Raw genomic sequence first — 11,927 nt, forward strand, 5'->3', positions numbered from 1 at the left:
CCCAGGGTCCTGGGATCACGACCTGAGCCGAAGGCAGACGCTTAACGACTGAGCCACCCAGGCGCCCCGAGGACCTAAACATTTTGTGTGTCTTGGCGTCTTTCTCTCAAGCACTTAACACTTTGCTGAGCACACAATCAACAGTCAAAACTCGCTGAAAGAGAAATGAGACTTTTATTAGCCCCCAGGGTGTTTTTCAATACTAAGGCAAAAAGTGAAATGTAGGGGCAAGTAAAATTAAGGCATAAAGGAGGATCCGTAAGGGCCCGCAGGGCTCACCCAGGACGCAGAGTGGAGGCCTTCTCTTCCTCTCAAGGGTATGAGGTAGGCAGGAGAGGCTGCCTTGCTTCACTGAGACAGGCCTTACCACGGAGCCCAAGGGAGGGCAGAGGCATGACATCAGGCCAGGAGGGTTAGAACTTGCTAGCGTAGAGGGTCATAATCCACTTGGGCATACGGAGGAAGCCAGGCAAGTAGGAGGCCAGCCAGCCCAGGCTGGAGCCACGGGAGAGGACCGAGCTCAAAGCCAAGTAGTCTTGCACGGGGCGGCCTGCGGACCACAGGAAGAAGAGGAGGGTTAGGTCTCCATTTCCCACTCCTTAGACACCTCCACCTTGGCCGAAGAGCCTGAGTGGGATGTGAGGGAAGAAGGAATGGGGAGAGAGTGTGGGAGGAGGAGGAGTGAGCAGGCAACGGAGGACAGGAGGTCCAGCTTGGCTGTGTGGCCAGAGCTCTCACCGTCCACATCCTGAAGGCTGTAGCGCCGGGCAAGGTCACAAGATGGCAGCACCTTCCCGCTCAGGCTCAGGACATTGGGATCTGTGGGCACAAACACAGCTGAGAAGGCACAGAAGTGACGCAGTGTGACAAGGTTTGGGCCCAGTGGCACAGGGCACCACTGAGACAGGCTTAGGTGCCCAGAATTATTTGTGTTCCTAGGAAGGTTCTCAGACCTCTGGCTCCCGGCTGCACTTCCTGTAAGCCAGTCCCTGGGCCGCTTTGGGCCTCCAGAAGCCAGAGAAAAGAAGGGCATTTTCCTCAACCATCTCCTGAGCCAGGACTCAGGACTGGATACCACCACCCTGCAGATTCTCCAGGCCCGCCCGCCCTCCCTCTCTCTCTCTTTCTTCTTGTTTTTAATTTATTTGAGAAAGAGAAAGAGAGAGAGTGAGCACACAGAGGGAGAGGGAGAAGCAGACTCCCCACTGAACAGGGAGCCCGATGCGGAGCTCAATCCCAGGACCCTGGGATCATGACCTGAGCCGAAGGCAGACGCTTAACTAAATGAGCCACCTGGGTGCCCCATCTCCAGGCCCTTTCTTGTTACCACCTGCCCCCAACCTCTTTACCTGTTGCCAGAGCCACGACACATTTGCCACTCATTTCTGTGGTCTCCGCAGAGAAGAAATTAGATCTCAACTAAAACACAAGGACAGAGAAGTGAAGGGTTAATCTCCAAGAGAACTGCCCACATTTCTTCCCCACTTTCAGCTCCTATTCCAGGAGAGATAGGCCCTCATCACTGCACCTGCGGGACTCAGAAGGTGCTGGAGCCACTCTTCCCTACATTCAGGTGAGCCCTGTACTCTGGCACCAGGACCCACTGCCTCTCCTAAGTGGAAACATCTTGGAATGTCAACTATGTCTGGACCTCCCAGGCTAGTTCAGTGCAGGGGTCAAGAGCATGGGCTTCGGGGCACGAAGCCTTTCCACTTATGGCATACATGACCTTGAACAAGTTCCTAACGTTTCCAGGTTTCGGTTTTGCCATCTGTAAAATGGAGATAATACCTCCCTTACAGCATAAAAGGGCATAACGTGTGTCCAGTGCTCGGCCCCGCGCCTGCCACAGTAGGCACCGGCGGATTGGCTCTCTGTTGTTGTTACTGTCTTGTCACTGAGGATGGAGAGGCTGAGTCCTCTGCGTCCTCTGCCTCCCTCGCCCTCCCCTTGCCCACCTGCTTCAACAGGGGATCGTCAGTATTGTCGTTTTTCACCATGACCTCCTTCATTAGTTCTGTCTGCACCAATCCTGGCCACAGAGACACGTAGCTGACCCCGTGGCGCCGCAGCTCCTGGGCACAGTCCACAGCCAGCCTGTCGCACTGTAGAAGGACAGAAGGCAGGGTGAGAGCCAGGGCACCTGGCCACATCGCCTTCCTCCCCTACCTTCCCTGCTTCTGCTGGGTACACCCAGCCCCCTAACCCTTCCCGGGAGCCCTGTCTCAGCTGCCTACCTCCCCAGTGCACTGCCTAGTCTGGCCAGCCAAGGGGAGCCCAGGCAGAGGAGCTGTCTATGGAGGGGCAGAGGGGGACGAGTGGACAGGTCGGCCTTACTACTCTGAGCACTGGGAATTCTGTCTCCTGATGCCTCCCTAACCCCCGTGCTCTTGGGTCCTCACCGCAGCTTTGCCCACGCCATAGGGGACACTGAAGAGATACTGCAGCCCCCCAATGGAGGAGATGACCACGATGAGCCCCCGACCAGCTGGAACCATGAGCCGTGCTCCGTACACCGAGCACAAGTAGTGGCCTCTAGAGGGTGGGCAAGGAAGGAGAAGGAATAAATGATGTTCGCCGCTGGCCTGGCTGCTGTAGCCCCGGCAACTTCCTCTGCCTTCTAGTGGCTGGGACAGAAGACAGAAGGCCACATAGGGGCGGCCACAGACCTGGGGAATCCGGGGCTAGAGGCCACTTTCTGAGAGGAACACCAGTAAAACGAACTATCAATGGATGAGCGTAAAGGAAAAACTCAGTTTTCCACCTTTCTATGTAGAGAAAACCCAGTGCACATATACTCGGTAACCAAAAAAACATTTCATTTGCATGGGAAACAGGACCCTCCAAGTGGAAACAAGGAGAAAGAATTATAGTTTCAAAAGGAAAGCCCAATCTAAGGTAATGCAGAGGAAAGGCACAGTAAATGTATACCTGAATGTGTGTGTGGGGGGAGGTGAGGATGTGCTGCTGGGCTTTCAAGAGGCTCACCAAGTGGCCTTTATTTTGGAAAATTCATCAGGGCTCAGGGGCCAAGGTCTGGACCTCTCTGCTTTATAGGCTCATAACCCTGACTTGAAAGAGATGAGAGTGTGGAGGGCCTTTCCCTTTGGAAGGCTAAGCATGTGGGCATTGCCAATTACCAGTCTTTGGGCTTTCTTTTCTTGCCTCTTAGCTGACCATCGTTCCCTGTCCTCATCATCTTTCTTCTACCTTGGAAATCACAACTGGATTCTAATCCTGCTTCCTTGGGATTGCCACTAGAAGCTGTGGGTGTTCTCAAATGCTTTAGTCACAGATTTTCAGATAACCTCTTAGTTACTCCCACAGGTGGCTGATCACACCCACAGAGTGCAGTTTCTGAGAGGGCACCATCGTTCCAACAATAAAAAAAAAGAGACACAACTGGTGTATCATGCTAGGAGGACTCTACATGCTGTGTTTCATCTCACTCCCATGCCAGATGTATGTGTAACTCTGACATGGGAGTGCCCTGGCCTGCGGATCTGGAGTGAGGATATGGAGGCTAAAATGGCAGGTGCTCACTCTCATTGACCTTCTCTTGATCTAAAACAAAAGAATTTCTTCCTCTAACCATCTTTGCCAATGCCAGCTACAGGCGGTGTGCCTTACCGAGGAAAGGAGGCGCCCTTCTGGGCCATGCATTTGGATGTGCAGAGTAAGGCAGGAGAGAGGACAAGAGCAAGTTCAGACGAAAATTACTGACAGAAACAAGGTAAAACTCAATGTTCCCAGGTACAGATCCCCCTGGATGGAAATTCTCCAGAGGTGTAAGACAAATGGGACAAGAAGGAGAAGAAAGAGATGGGGAGGTCAGAGAGACAAGGAGAGGGCACATGGGGAAAGGTCCAGGCCCACCCAGCCCTTGTGGTGGGACAAAGGGAACACTCACCTGAGTCCAACATTGTTGATATCATCCCAGATGGAGGCAGGGATTTCCCAGAATGCCTTGTTAATGTTCTTCATAATTGCCTGGAAAGCACAGGGACTGTGGTGAGTTGGATGATCTGAAGGCAGGAAGGTATGAGGGGCTGGATAATGAAAGGGACAGTGAGTGGGGATGAGGACTCCAGGGTCAGAGGGGGAGGTTAGGAATGTGGAGCTGGAATCAAGTTTAAAGGGTACCGGGACTCCGGCATAGGCGTTGTTGACCAGCACATCCAGACGCCCCTGCTGTTCCCGATCCACTTGCTCAAACAAGCTTTGCACTTCACTCTCCTGGCTCGAATCACACACCACAGGCACACACTGGCCTCCTCGAGATTGTGCCTGATGAGGGATAGAGGGGTATGAATTTATAGTCGTCCGTGAGTGTGAGACAGGAGGCAACTCTCTTCAACTCCCAGCTTGGGAGGCTGAGAGGGCAAGAGTAGGAATCAAAGCCAGCAGCTGAGGGAAGACGGTGAGCAATACCGCCCTCTGGTGTCTGTTTGAGGATCTTCAGGAATGCTAGGTCCTTTCCCTACAGACCCAAAAGGACTGGGATTTCAGGTTTAAAATCTACATTTACGGGGCGCCTGAGTGGCTCAGTCATTAGGCGTCTGCCTTCAGCTCGCGTCACGATCCCAGAGTTCTGGGATCAAGCCCCACATCGGGCTCTCTGCTCAGCGGGAAGCCTGTTTCTCCCTCTCACACTCCCCCTGCTTGTGTTCCCTCTCTCGCTATCTCTCTCTCTGTCAAATAAATAAATAAAATCTTTAAAAAAATAAATAAATAAAAATAAAATAAAATCTACATTTACTGAGGCCTACCATGGGCAAGGCATTGTACTCTGCTAGTAGAAGGCAAGGGACAAATAAGGCAGGAGGGCTGCTCCTGAGAAAGGAGTATCTCTCTTTTTCCTCGTCCTTGGTCATTCCCATCTCTCATGCTCTGAGCTCCCACCCTTCACCACTCACGTGTAACCCCTACTCAGTCCCAGCCCTCTGACCGTCACCTCACCAACGCTCCCGCCTAGTAACTGACAAACCAAAACTCTCAGCTATGAACTATTTCTACTTTCTGTTCTATCTCACCCGCCATAAATGTGTCCCCATCCTCTAACTTCACAGGAAGAAAAATACCTTATTCAAGACCAATCCTCCTATTCTCCAGATCCATGCTCTGGGTCCTACCCTCTTACCTCCTTGCTTCCTAACTGCTCACCCATGCTCCTAGAGCATTCTGTGTCTGCCTCTGATTTCCTGCTGGGCCCTATCTTTTAAAAGCAGAAGTGACATCTTACTGCTCTTGGTTAACCTCCGTGCTTCATGCAATGTCTGGCAAACCAAATATTTAACTGAAATCCAGTAGAAAAGTCAACCATAAGTGTACAGCTCGGTAGAGTCTTGCCTAAAATAGAGAGAAGCACAGGTCCACAACCCTTCAGTTGCAATTCCAAAACCCCTGAAGGTCTCAAACAGAAAGTTTTTTCATAAAACTCAGTGGCAAACTTTGACCTGATCTGAAGTTATTTATGGACTTTATTTATTCTAGTTTGAGTAAATATTCACATTGTGTTGAGAAATATTATGGCTTTAGGTAAGGGATTAGTGGAAGGAGTGGTCAATGGGAAGGGCTACCTCAGGTGTTTTCTGCCCCTGTGGTTCCAGAGGAAGCACCCACCTCCTCAGCAGTGGCCCGCAGGGTGTCCATATGGCGGCCGGTGATGTAAACTGTGGCACCCGCTTGGCAGAGTTGCAAGGCGATGCCGCGGCCAATACCCCTGGAAGCACCAGTCACCACGCACACTTGGCCCTTCATGGGAGCTGCCATGACTCACAGGCAAAAGGGGGGAATCTGTGGAAGCAAAGACTTGCTCTAGGGAAGCCTGCAAACTGTGTATGTGGAAGGGTGATCGGTATAGTGGTAGGAGAGGGAGCCAAGGTTGGGATCCTTTGAGCAAAGAGGAGTTTCAGAGCGGGACAATCGTGCAGGCTGCAGGGTAAGGCTGTTGGTCCTTTTTGGGAGGCGAACGAGTTGGCCATTGCCCCCTGGCTAGGAGCCATCGAGCGACTATGACCCCAGGGGCTGGGTAGGACTGTCCAGGGACTCTGAAAGAGGCTGACCGGGTGGGGTTCTGGCGCGGCAGGCCCTCACGGCGGGTCCACGCAGGCTGCTGGGCTATCAGGAGCTCTGGCCTCTGGCCTGGCCCTGTCGGGGGTGAGCGCGAGGCCCAGGGACCCTGAGTCCTCAGTAGTGGGAGCTCGCGCCCCTTACCTGCCTGCCACCCGTGCGGTCTTGGGGTCCCGGCGCCGTCTAGCTCGCAAAGTCCTTGGACTTCGAGAACTTCAATTCCGGCCGCGGGGGCAGGATGGGGTGAGTGCAATTGAGTCACAGTGTGAGGCTGGGGAGGCAGTCTGCGTTCTGGTCCGGGGTCAGCGGGGGGCGTGGAGCACAGGGTCTGCGCTGATCCTCAGCTGGGACAGGGACTAAGGAGCGTAGGCGGGGCGACCGGGGAGGAGGTGCGCTGCCGCTCGGCTAGGGGCCGTCGCGGAACTATGACGTAATGCTGCGTCCCGAGCGCGCCGGCGTTTCTAGACTCTATCCGGTCCCTGCGCGCGCCTGGCTGCTTGTTCGCCTGTGGCTGGGGAAGCTTTGGCGGACGGGCACGGGCTTTAGCATCCATGGGGCTGGGTCCGCGCTCCCCGCACAAGGCGGGGCGCCGGTTCCCAGCAGGTGGCAAACGAGGGCGCGGGGCCAAGGGGTCGGGGCGCCCCCCACCAGGCCGCCGGCGGCCACCCTGCCCGCCTCCCGACCGGAGCTCGGAGCCGGCCCTAGATGCGCACCCTCACCTGAGCCCCGAAGCTCTGGGGTATTTCCGCCGGGCGCTGTCCGCGCTGAAAGAGGCTCCCGAGACCGGAGAAGAACGAGGTGGGGAGCAACCGCAGGGCGGGACTAAGAGGGATTCGTTGGGCATAAATTCCAGGACAGGCAGGGAAATTTTCATGGGTCTGCAGGGCGTAGGGACTTAGTCTCGTCTCCCATATCCTCTTCATCGCTCCCCCCTCTCTCCCTCACTCGGTTAACTGATGGAACATAACCTTATTCTCTTCTCAGTCTCTAAAATATTTCTTTTCTGGGGCGCCTGGGTGGCTCAGTCGTTAAGCGTCTGCCTTCGGCTCAGGTCATGATCCCAGAGTCCTGGGATCGAGCCCCGCATCGGGCTCCCTGCTCTGCGGGAAGCCTGCTTCTCCCTCTCCCACTCCCCCTGCTTGTGTTCTCTCTCGCTGTGTCTCTCTCTGTCAAATAAATAAATAAAATCTTTAAAAAAAAAAAATAAAATAAAATATTTCTTTTCTTGTCTATCCAGAACTGATGGTGCACAATGTTTTGAAGGAAGTGGAGGCTCAGGCCCTGGCCTTGGCCACAAACAAGACTGGCAGTGAGATTATGCAGGAACTGTTGGGATTCAGTCCCCTGAAACCGCTGTGTCGAGTCTGGGCTGCTTTGCGCTCCAGCTTGCGCTCTGTGGCCTGTCATCGATGCGGGGTGCATGTATTGCAAAGTGCTTTGCTGCAGCTGCCTCGATTGCTGGGGAGCCCGGCAGAGAAAGAGGAGGACGTGGAGGAGGAGGAGAATGGCAAGGATGGTCCCTTGGAGACCCTGGAGGAGCTGGTTTTGGGACTAGCCTCTGAGGTGTGTGATGATTTTCTTTTCTACTCTGGAGACACACATGGCAGCTTCGTGGTCAGAACTCTGCTGCAGGTGTTGGGAGGGACTCTTCTGGAGTCTGAGAGAGCCAGGCACCGTGGCTCTCAGTCACCTGGTAAGTACTACAAGATAGGGAAGTGGACCTAGAAGAGAGGAGAGTTTGGGAAGTCCAGAAGGAAAGAGTAAGCAGAAGAGTAATTCCTCATGACTTTGAAGAATTAGCAGAGAAATGAGGACAAGGCTTAACAAACCAAAGATTAGTGCAGAGGCCCAGAGGTGAGGATGTGTCAGTGTGTTTGAGGGACAGCTAGTAGAATGGGCCAGGGGGAAGAGGTGATTTATTTGAGCAATGGATGTCAATTTTTTTTTAACCACAACTTACAGAATTTTTTTTTTTTAAACATCACCGAACCTGCCTATGTGTATGTATACAGATATTGGACTCAAAACAGAACTTCGAGAGACGATATTCTTAATATATGCAGTCCACTTTGATATTTTCTTCTCTGGTTTATTTTATTCTGTTCTATTCCATTGAAAAAGGCCTGGTTAAGATCCACTAAAATGATTTCATGATGCACTCATAGGCAGTGACCTACATTTTGAAAAACTCTGGGAAATAAGGTTAGAGAGTTTAGATGAGGCCTGATTTTGGAATACCTTGAATTCCTGACTGAGAGTTTGGCCTGTCTCCTATGGACCACTGGGAAGCTGGTTGAAATTTCTTAGAAAAATTAAAACAGAAACATAGTCTCAGTTCAGTCATCCAGATGAGAAGAGATATTCATGCGTGTTCTGCATCTCCAAGCTGAATCCTTGATCATCTATGGAATCATTCTCCCTCTTGAATGGTAGTTTGTGATCCCAGCACTGCACATGTTTTTGATCTTTCAGATGCACAAAGGGCCCCAGCTCGGGAGTGTAAGCCAACTGATTTTGAGGTCCCTGAAACTTTCTTGAATTGCCTTCAGGACCTGAGCTCTTGCTTTCTGAAGGACATTGCCGGTAAGGAGGGTGATAGAAGGAGGGTCTAGGACCATTTTTCTGGAGGTGATTGTCATTATGCAAAGCTCTTACTTAGATCAGTCATATTCCTCTTCAAATCTGATCTGGTTTGATATTGCAAAGACTCTGTATAGAGCCTTTATGTCCATAGTCCCTGGTACCTTATTGCTTGAGGTTTGAGGTTGTACAGGTTGTCTGGATTTTGGAAGAGCTGCTTTGATTATTTCTGCTCTCTCCCACAGTATTTATCACTGACAAGATCTCCAGCTTCTGCCTTCAAGTGGCCTTACAAATCTTACACCGCAAACTGCCCCAGTTTTGTGCTCATCTCTGCAATGCTGTGATCAGCTATCTGAGTAGCCGCAACTCCTCAGCAGATGGCAGGTACGGTCAAGCTGTGTGAAGTGAATGAAGTGATGTGGGTATTTTAGATGAAGTAGAATAAAGGCTGCCTGATCACGTTCTCCTTGTCCCTAGCCCCCTGCTGCTATTTCTGCGGGATCAGACGAGCTCCAGACTCCTGGAGCAGGTCCTGCTGGTGTTGGAGCCCCTGAGGCTCCAGAGCCTCTTTGAGGATCACTTCCAAGGGCAGCTGCAGGCCCTGGCTGCACACCCTATTGCCAACTTCCCTTTGCAGCGTTTACTGGATGCTATTACTACCACTGAGCTGGTGAGTTGAGAATGGGGCTAGATCTCTTTCTGTACTCTGTTGTTTCTGCTAGTTCTTGTTCATTGGGCCTTATTTTATTGTGTGCCTGCCTCGGTGTCTCTGACAGTGTGCTGGCCACTCCCCTTGAAAGGTTATTCCTGGGGGTTTCTCAGAGCTTAGGACAAAAGTGCCTTCTTCCCAGAAAGGATTTTTGTTAGCTTCTCAGGTGCCTGGCAGGAGACTGGCTTGATCCAGATTTGCAGCTTGAGGTTCCATGGTCCATTCAGACTCTGGGTACTTAGCTACAAATCTGTGTGAGTGCTGGGGCTATTGCTGTAGCTTCTTTTTGCCTTTGCTGCTTAGCACCAAGGCATGCTTGCCTGTGATCTCATGGGTTGGGAGTTGGGGTAAGAAGGGCGGATTTAATTCTAGTATCCCTTTATCTTGAGAGTGTGGCCATTTAAAGTACCCTGCTCCCCGCAAGTGAGGCGGCACCTCTAGAACTGTCCCCTGGTCCTGGACTTTATGTGGCCAAACCAAAACCCTGATATTGGCAATGCTTATCTAGCGTTTTTAGTTGTTTTCAGTAGGAAGATTTCTCTGAATAACTTAGTCCACTGTTACAGAATGCCAAAGATTCTTCATTCTGTGTCTCTCCTCAGCTGTCCCCTGTGTTTGAGGAGCTGAGCCCTGCCCTGGAAGCTGTGCTGGCTCAAGGTCACCCAGGGGTGGTCATTGCCCTGGTGGGGGCATGCCGCAGAGTTGGGGCCCACCAAGCCCAGGTCCTGCAGCTGTTGTTGGAGGTGATATTACCCGCCACCCGTTTATGCTCTCAGTTCAAATTCTACCAGTTAGGACTTCTCTGACCTTCGGTGGTTGTATCTCTGGACTCGAAGAGGTCTCATGCCCGAGGAGTTCGCAGATACAGGGAGAAATGACACCAAACCCATCTCCTAGCCCTGGAATGAAAATTGTCTCCCAGGACTAAGAGAGCAGTTTATTTAAGGACTAAATGTTTATTCAACCCCTGTCATGTGTATAGAGGCTGGGGATACAGCAAGGCAGAGGAGATCCTGCCCTTGTGCCCCTTAAACTCTCACATCTCCTGAATGCTTTCCCTTGTCTAGAGAGTCGGGGTTAGGGATGAGGTAGTTCTCAGATTCATCATGTTTTGTCCTCTCCTGTAGGCATTCCACTGTGCAGAGCCCTCTTCCCGGCAAGTGGCCTGTGTGCCTCTCTTTGCCACTTTGATGGCTTATGAGGTGTACTATGGACTGCTGGAGGAGGAGGGGGCAGTGCTTGCAGAGCACCAGGTGAGGTAGGAGAGGGGCCAAGCCAGTGACTAGTTGGGGGCCAGGGTTTAAAAAGTCCTTCACCCTTGTGGTGAGGGCGGTGAGGTCTCTGGCTTCATCCAGGCAGAGGTGCAGTTTGGTGGCTGCCTCCTAACGCCCTCTCTCTGTCCTTCCAGGTGGACATGGCCATGGCCAGGGCCCTGGGGGACGTGACAGTCCTGGGGTCTCTCCTGCTCCAGCATCTGTTGCATTTCTCTAGTCCTGGTATTATACTTCAAAGTCTGGGTGCTTTGACAGGACCACAACTTCTGACTCTAGCCCAGAGCCCTGCTGGCTCGCACGTGCTCGATGCCATCCTGACCAGCCCCTCCGTGACGCGCAAGCAGCGCCGCCGTGTGCTGAAGACCCTAAAGGTTCTAGTTTCTGCTTTGATGCCCCCACCAACATCCATTTAAGAGAACATGAGCTTGCCCTGGTACTGTCCTTCAGAGTCAAAGAGAGAATATGTAGTTCCCAGATTCTCTTGACTCCACCTATAAACTTTGGAAACTTCACTTCACCCTTGCCCTCCCCAGCACACCTTTTGTGGATTGCCCTAGGGGGACCTACCTTGCCTGTCTCACTGCAGGGACAATATGTGGCTCTGGCCTGTAGTCGCCATGGCAGCCGTGTACTAGATGCCATCTGGAGTGGAGCAGCCTTGGGGGCCCGGAAGGAAATTGCTGCTGAGCTGGGTGAGTATCGGCACCTCTCTCTGACCTTTCCAAACTTCCCTCACTTCAGATGGCTGGGTGGCTGGAGAGGGTACTTAAATTCAGCAGAGACTTCGGTTCTAAAGGATGGTGTTGGCCATGGGTTCTTAGCAGTCTGCTCTCCTCCCCTTCTCCTCTGCTGATTATGCAGCGCTGTGCTCCCACCCTGCCCCTAGCTTCTCCTCTTTGGAGAGTGAGGTATTCATGATCCCGAGACCAACTCAGGGCCCAGGGAAAATGGAAGGGCTTTCACTCAGGGGGAGTCCCTTTGAGCATGGTGGGTGACTGCATGATGATACTGAATATGAGTGTTTCCATTTGCAGGGGAGCGGAACCAGGAGCTGATAAGAGACCCTTTTGGCCACCATGTGGCTCGAAACGTGGCCCTGACTACTTTCCTGAAGCGCCGAGAGGCTTGGGAACAGCAGCAGGGGGCAGTAGCCAAGAGGAGGCGGGCTTTGAACTCAATACTTGAAGACTGAGGCCTTTGGATCTGGGACTGGGTGTTGATGGGGGAGGGGTAAAGGGCATACCTGTCCTGTCCCCTTTGTAGTTTAAGTTGGAGTCAGAAGTCTTAAT

At 52.4% G+C, this 11,927-nt stretch overlaps 2 protein-coding genes across 3 annotated transcripts; one reads left to right on the forward strand and one right to left on the reverse strand.

Annotated features, from left to right (window-relative positions):
- Positions 1–64: 64 nt before the first annotated feature.
- DHRS1 (dehydrogenase/reductase 1) lies at positions 65–6,471 on the reverse strand. 2 transcript variants are annotated; one of them, XR_004299509.1, is made up of 10 exons: positions 6,217–6,471; positions 5,623–5,796; positions 4,144–4,287; positions 3,911–3,990; positions 2,403–2,535; positions 1,959–2,105; positions 1,350–1,419; positions 739–819; positions 280–550; positions 65–154 (listed from the first exon to the last, which is right to left on the reverse strand). XR_004299509.1 is itself a non-coding variant. In XM_032404832.1 (9 exons), exons 2-9 carry the CDS (start codon positions 5,770–5,772, stop codon positions 414–416), a joined length of 942 nt encoding a protein of 313 aa, XP_032260723.1. In that variant the 5' UTR covers positions 5,773–5,796; positions 6,217–6,471; the 3' UTR covers positions 150–413. The 2 variants fall into 2 exon arrangements, 1 of the variants encoding a protein (XP_032260723.1); XM_032404832.1 differs by having other exon boundaries at positions 150–550.
- Positions 6,472–6,544: 73 nt separating this feature from the next.
- On the forward strand, positions 6,545–11,911 carry NOP9 (NOP9 nucleolar protein). Its single transcript, XM_032404833.1, has 10 exons — positions 6,545–6,870; positions 7,310–7,765; positions 8,545–8,655; positions 8,898–9,039; positions 9,133–9,325; positions 9,967–10,107; positions 10,492–10,617; positions 10,773–11,009; positions 11,225–11,330; positions 11,673–11,911. Exons 1-10 carry the CDS (start codon positions 6,624–6,626, stop codon positions 11,828–11,830), a joined length of 1,917 nt encoding a protein of 638 aa, XP_032260724.1. The 5' UTR covers positions 6,545–6,623; the 3' UTR covers positions 11,831–11,911.
- The last annotated feature ends 16 nt before the right edge of the window (positions 11,912–11,927 follow it).

The sequence above is a fragment of the Phoca vitulina genome, unplaced genomic scaffold (genome assembly GCF_004348235.1).
Source record: "Phoca vitulina isolate PV1807 unplaced genomic scaffold, GSC_HSeal_1.0 scaffold7, whole genome shotgun sequence".
NCBI classification, from domain to species: Eukaryota; Metazoa; Chordata; class Mammalia; order Carnivora; family Phocidae; genus Phoca; species Phoca vitulina.

Excerpts from the sequence above, each read along its gene's own strand:
- NOP9 (XM_032404833.1), top strand. The coding sequence starts at position 6,624 with ATGGGGCTGGGTCCGCGCTCCCCGCACAAGGCGGGGCGCCGGTTCCCA. Across the intron at positions 7,766-8,544 it reads CCGTGGCTCTCAGTCACCTG|ATGCACAAAGGGCCCCAGCT; the intron begins GTAAGTACTACA and ends TTGATCTTTCAG. Across the intron at positions 11,010-11,224 it reads GTGTGCTGAAGACCCTAAAG|GGACAATATGTGGCTCTGGC; the intron begins GTTCTAGTTTCT and ends GTCTCACTGCAG.
- DHRS1 (XM_032404832.1), bottom strand. The coding sequence starts at position 5,772 with ATGGCAGCTCCCATGAAGGGCCAAGTGTGCGTGGTGACTGGTGCTTCC. Across the intron at positions 4,288-5,622 it reads TGCGGGCCACTGCTGAGGAG|GCACAATCTCGAGGAGGCCA; the intron begins GTGGGTGCTTCC and ends ATCCCTCATCAG. Across the intron at positions 551-738 it reads CAGCCTTCAGGATGTGGACG|GCCGCCCCGTGCAAGACTAC; the intron begins GTGAGAGCTCTG and ends TGTGGTCCGCAG.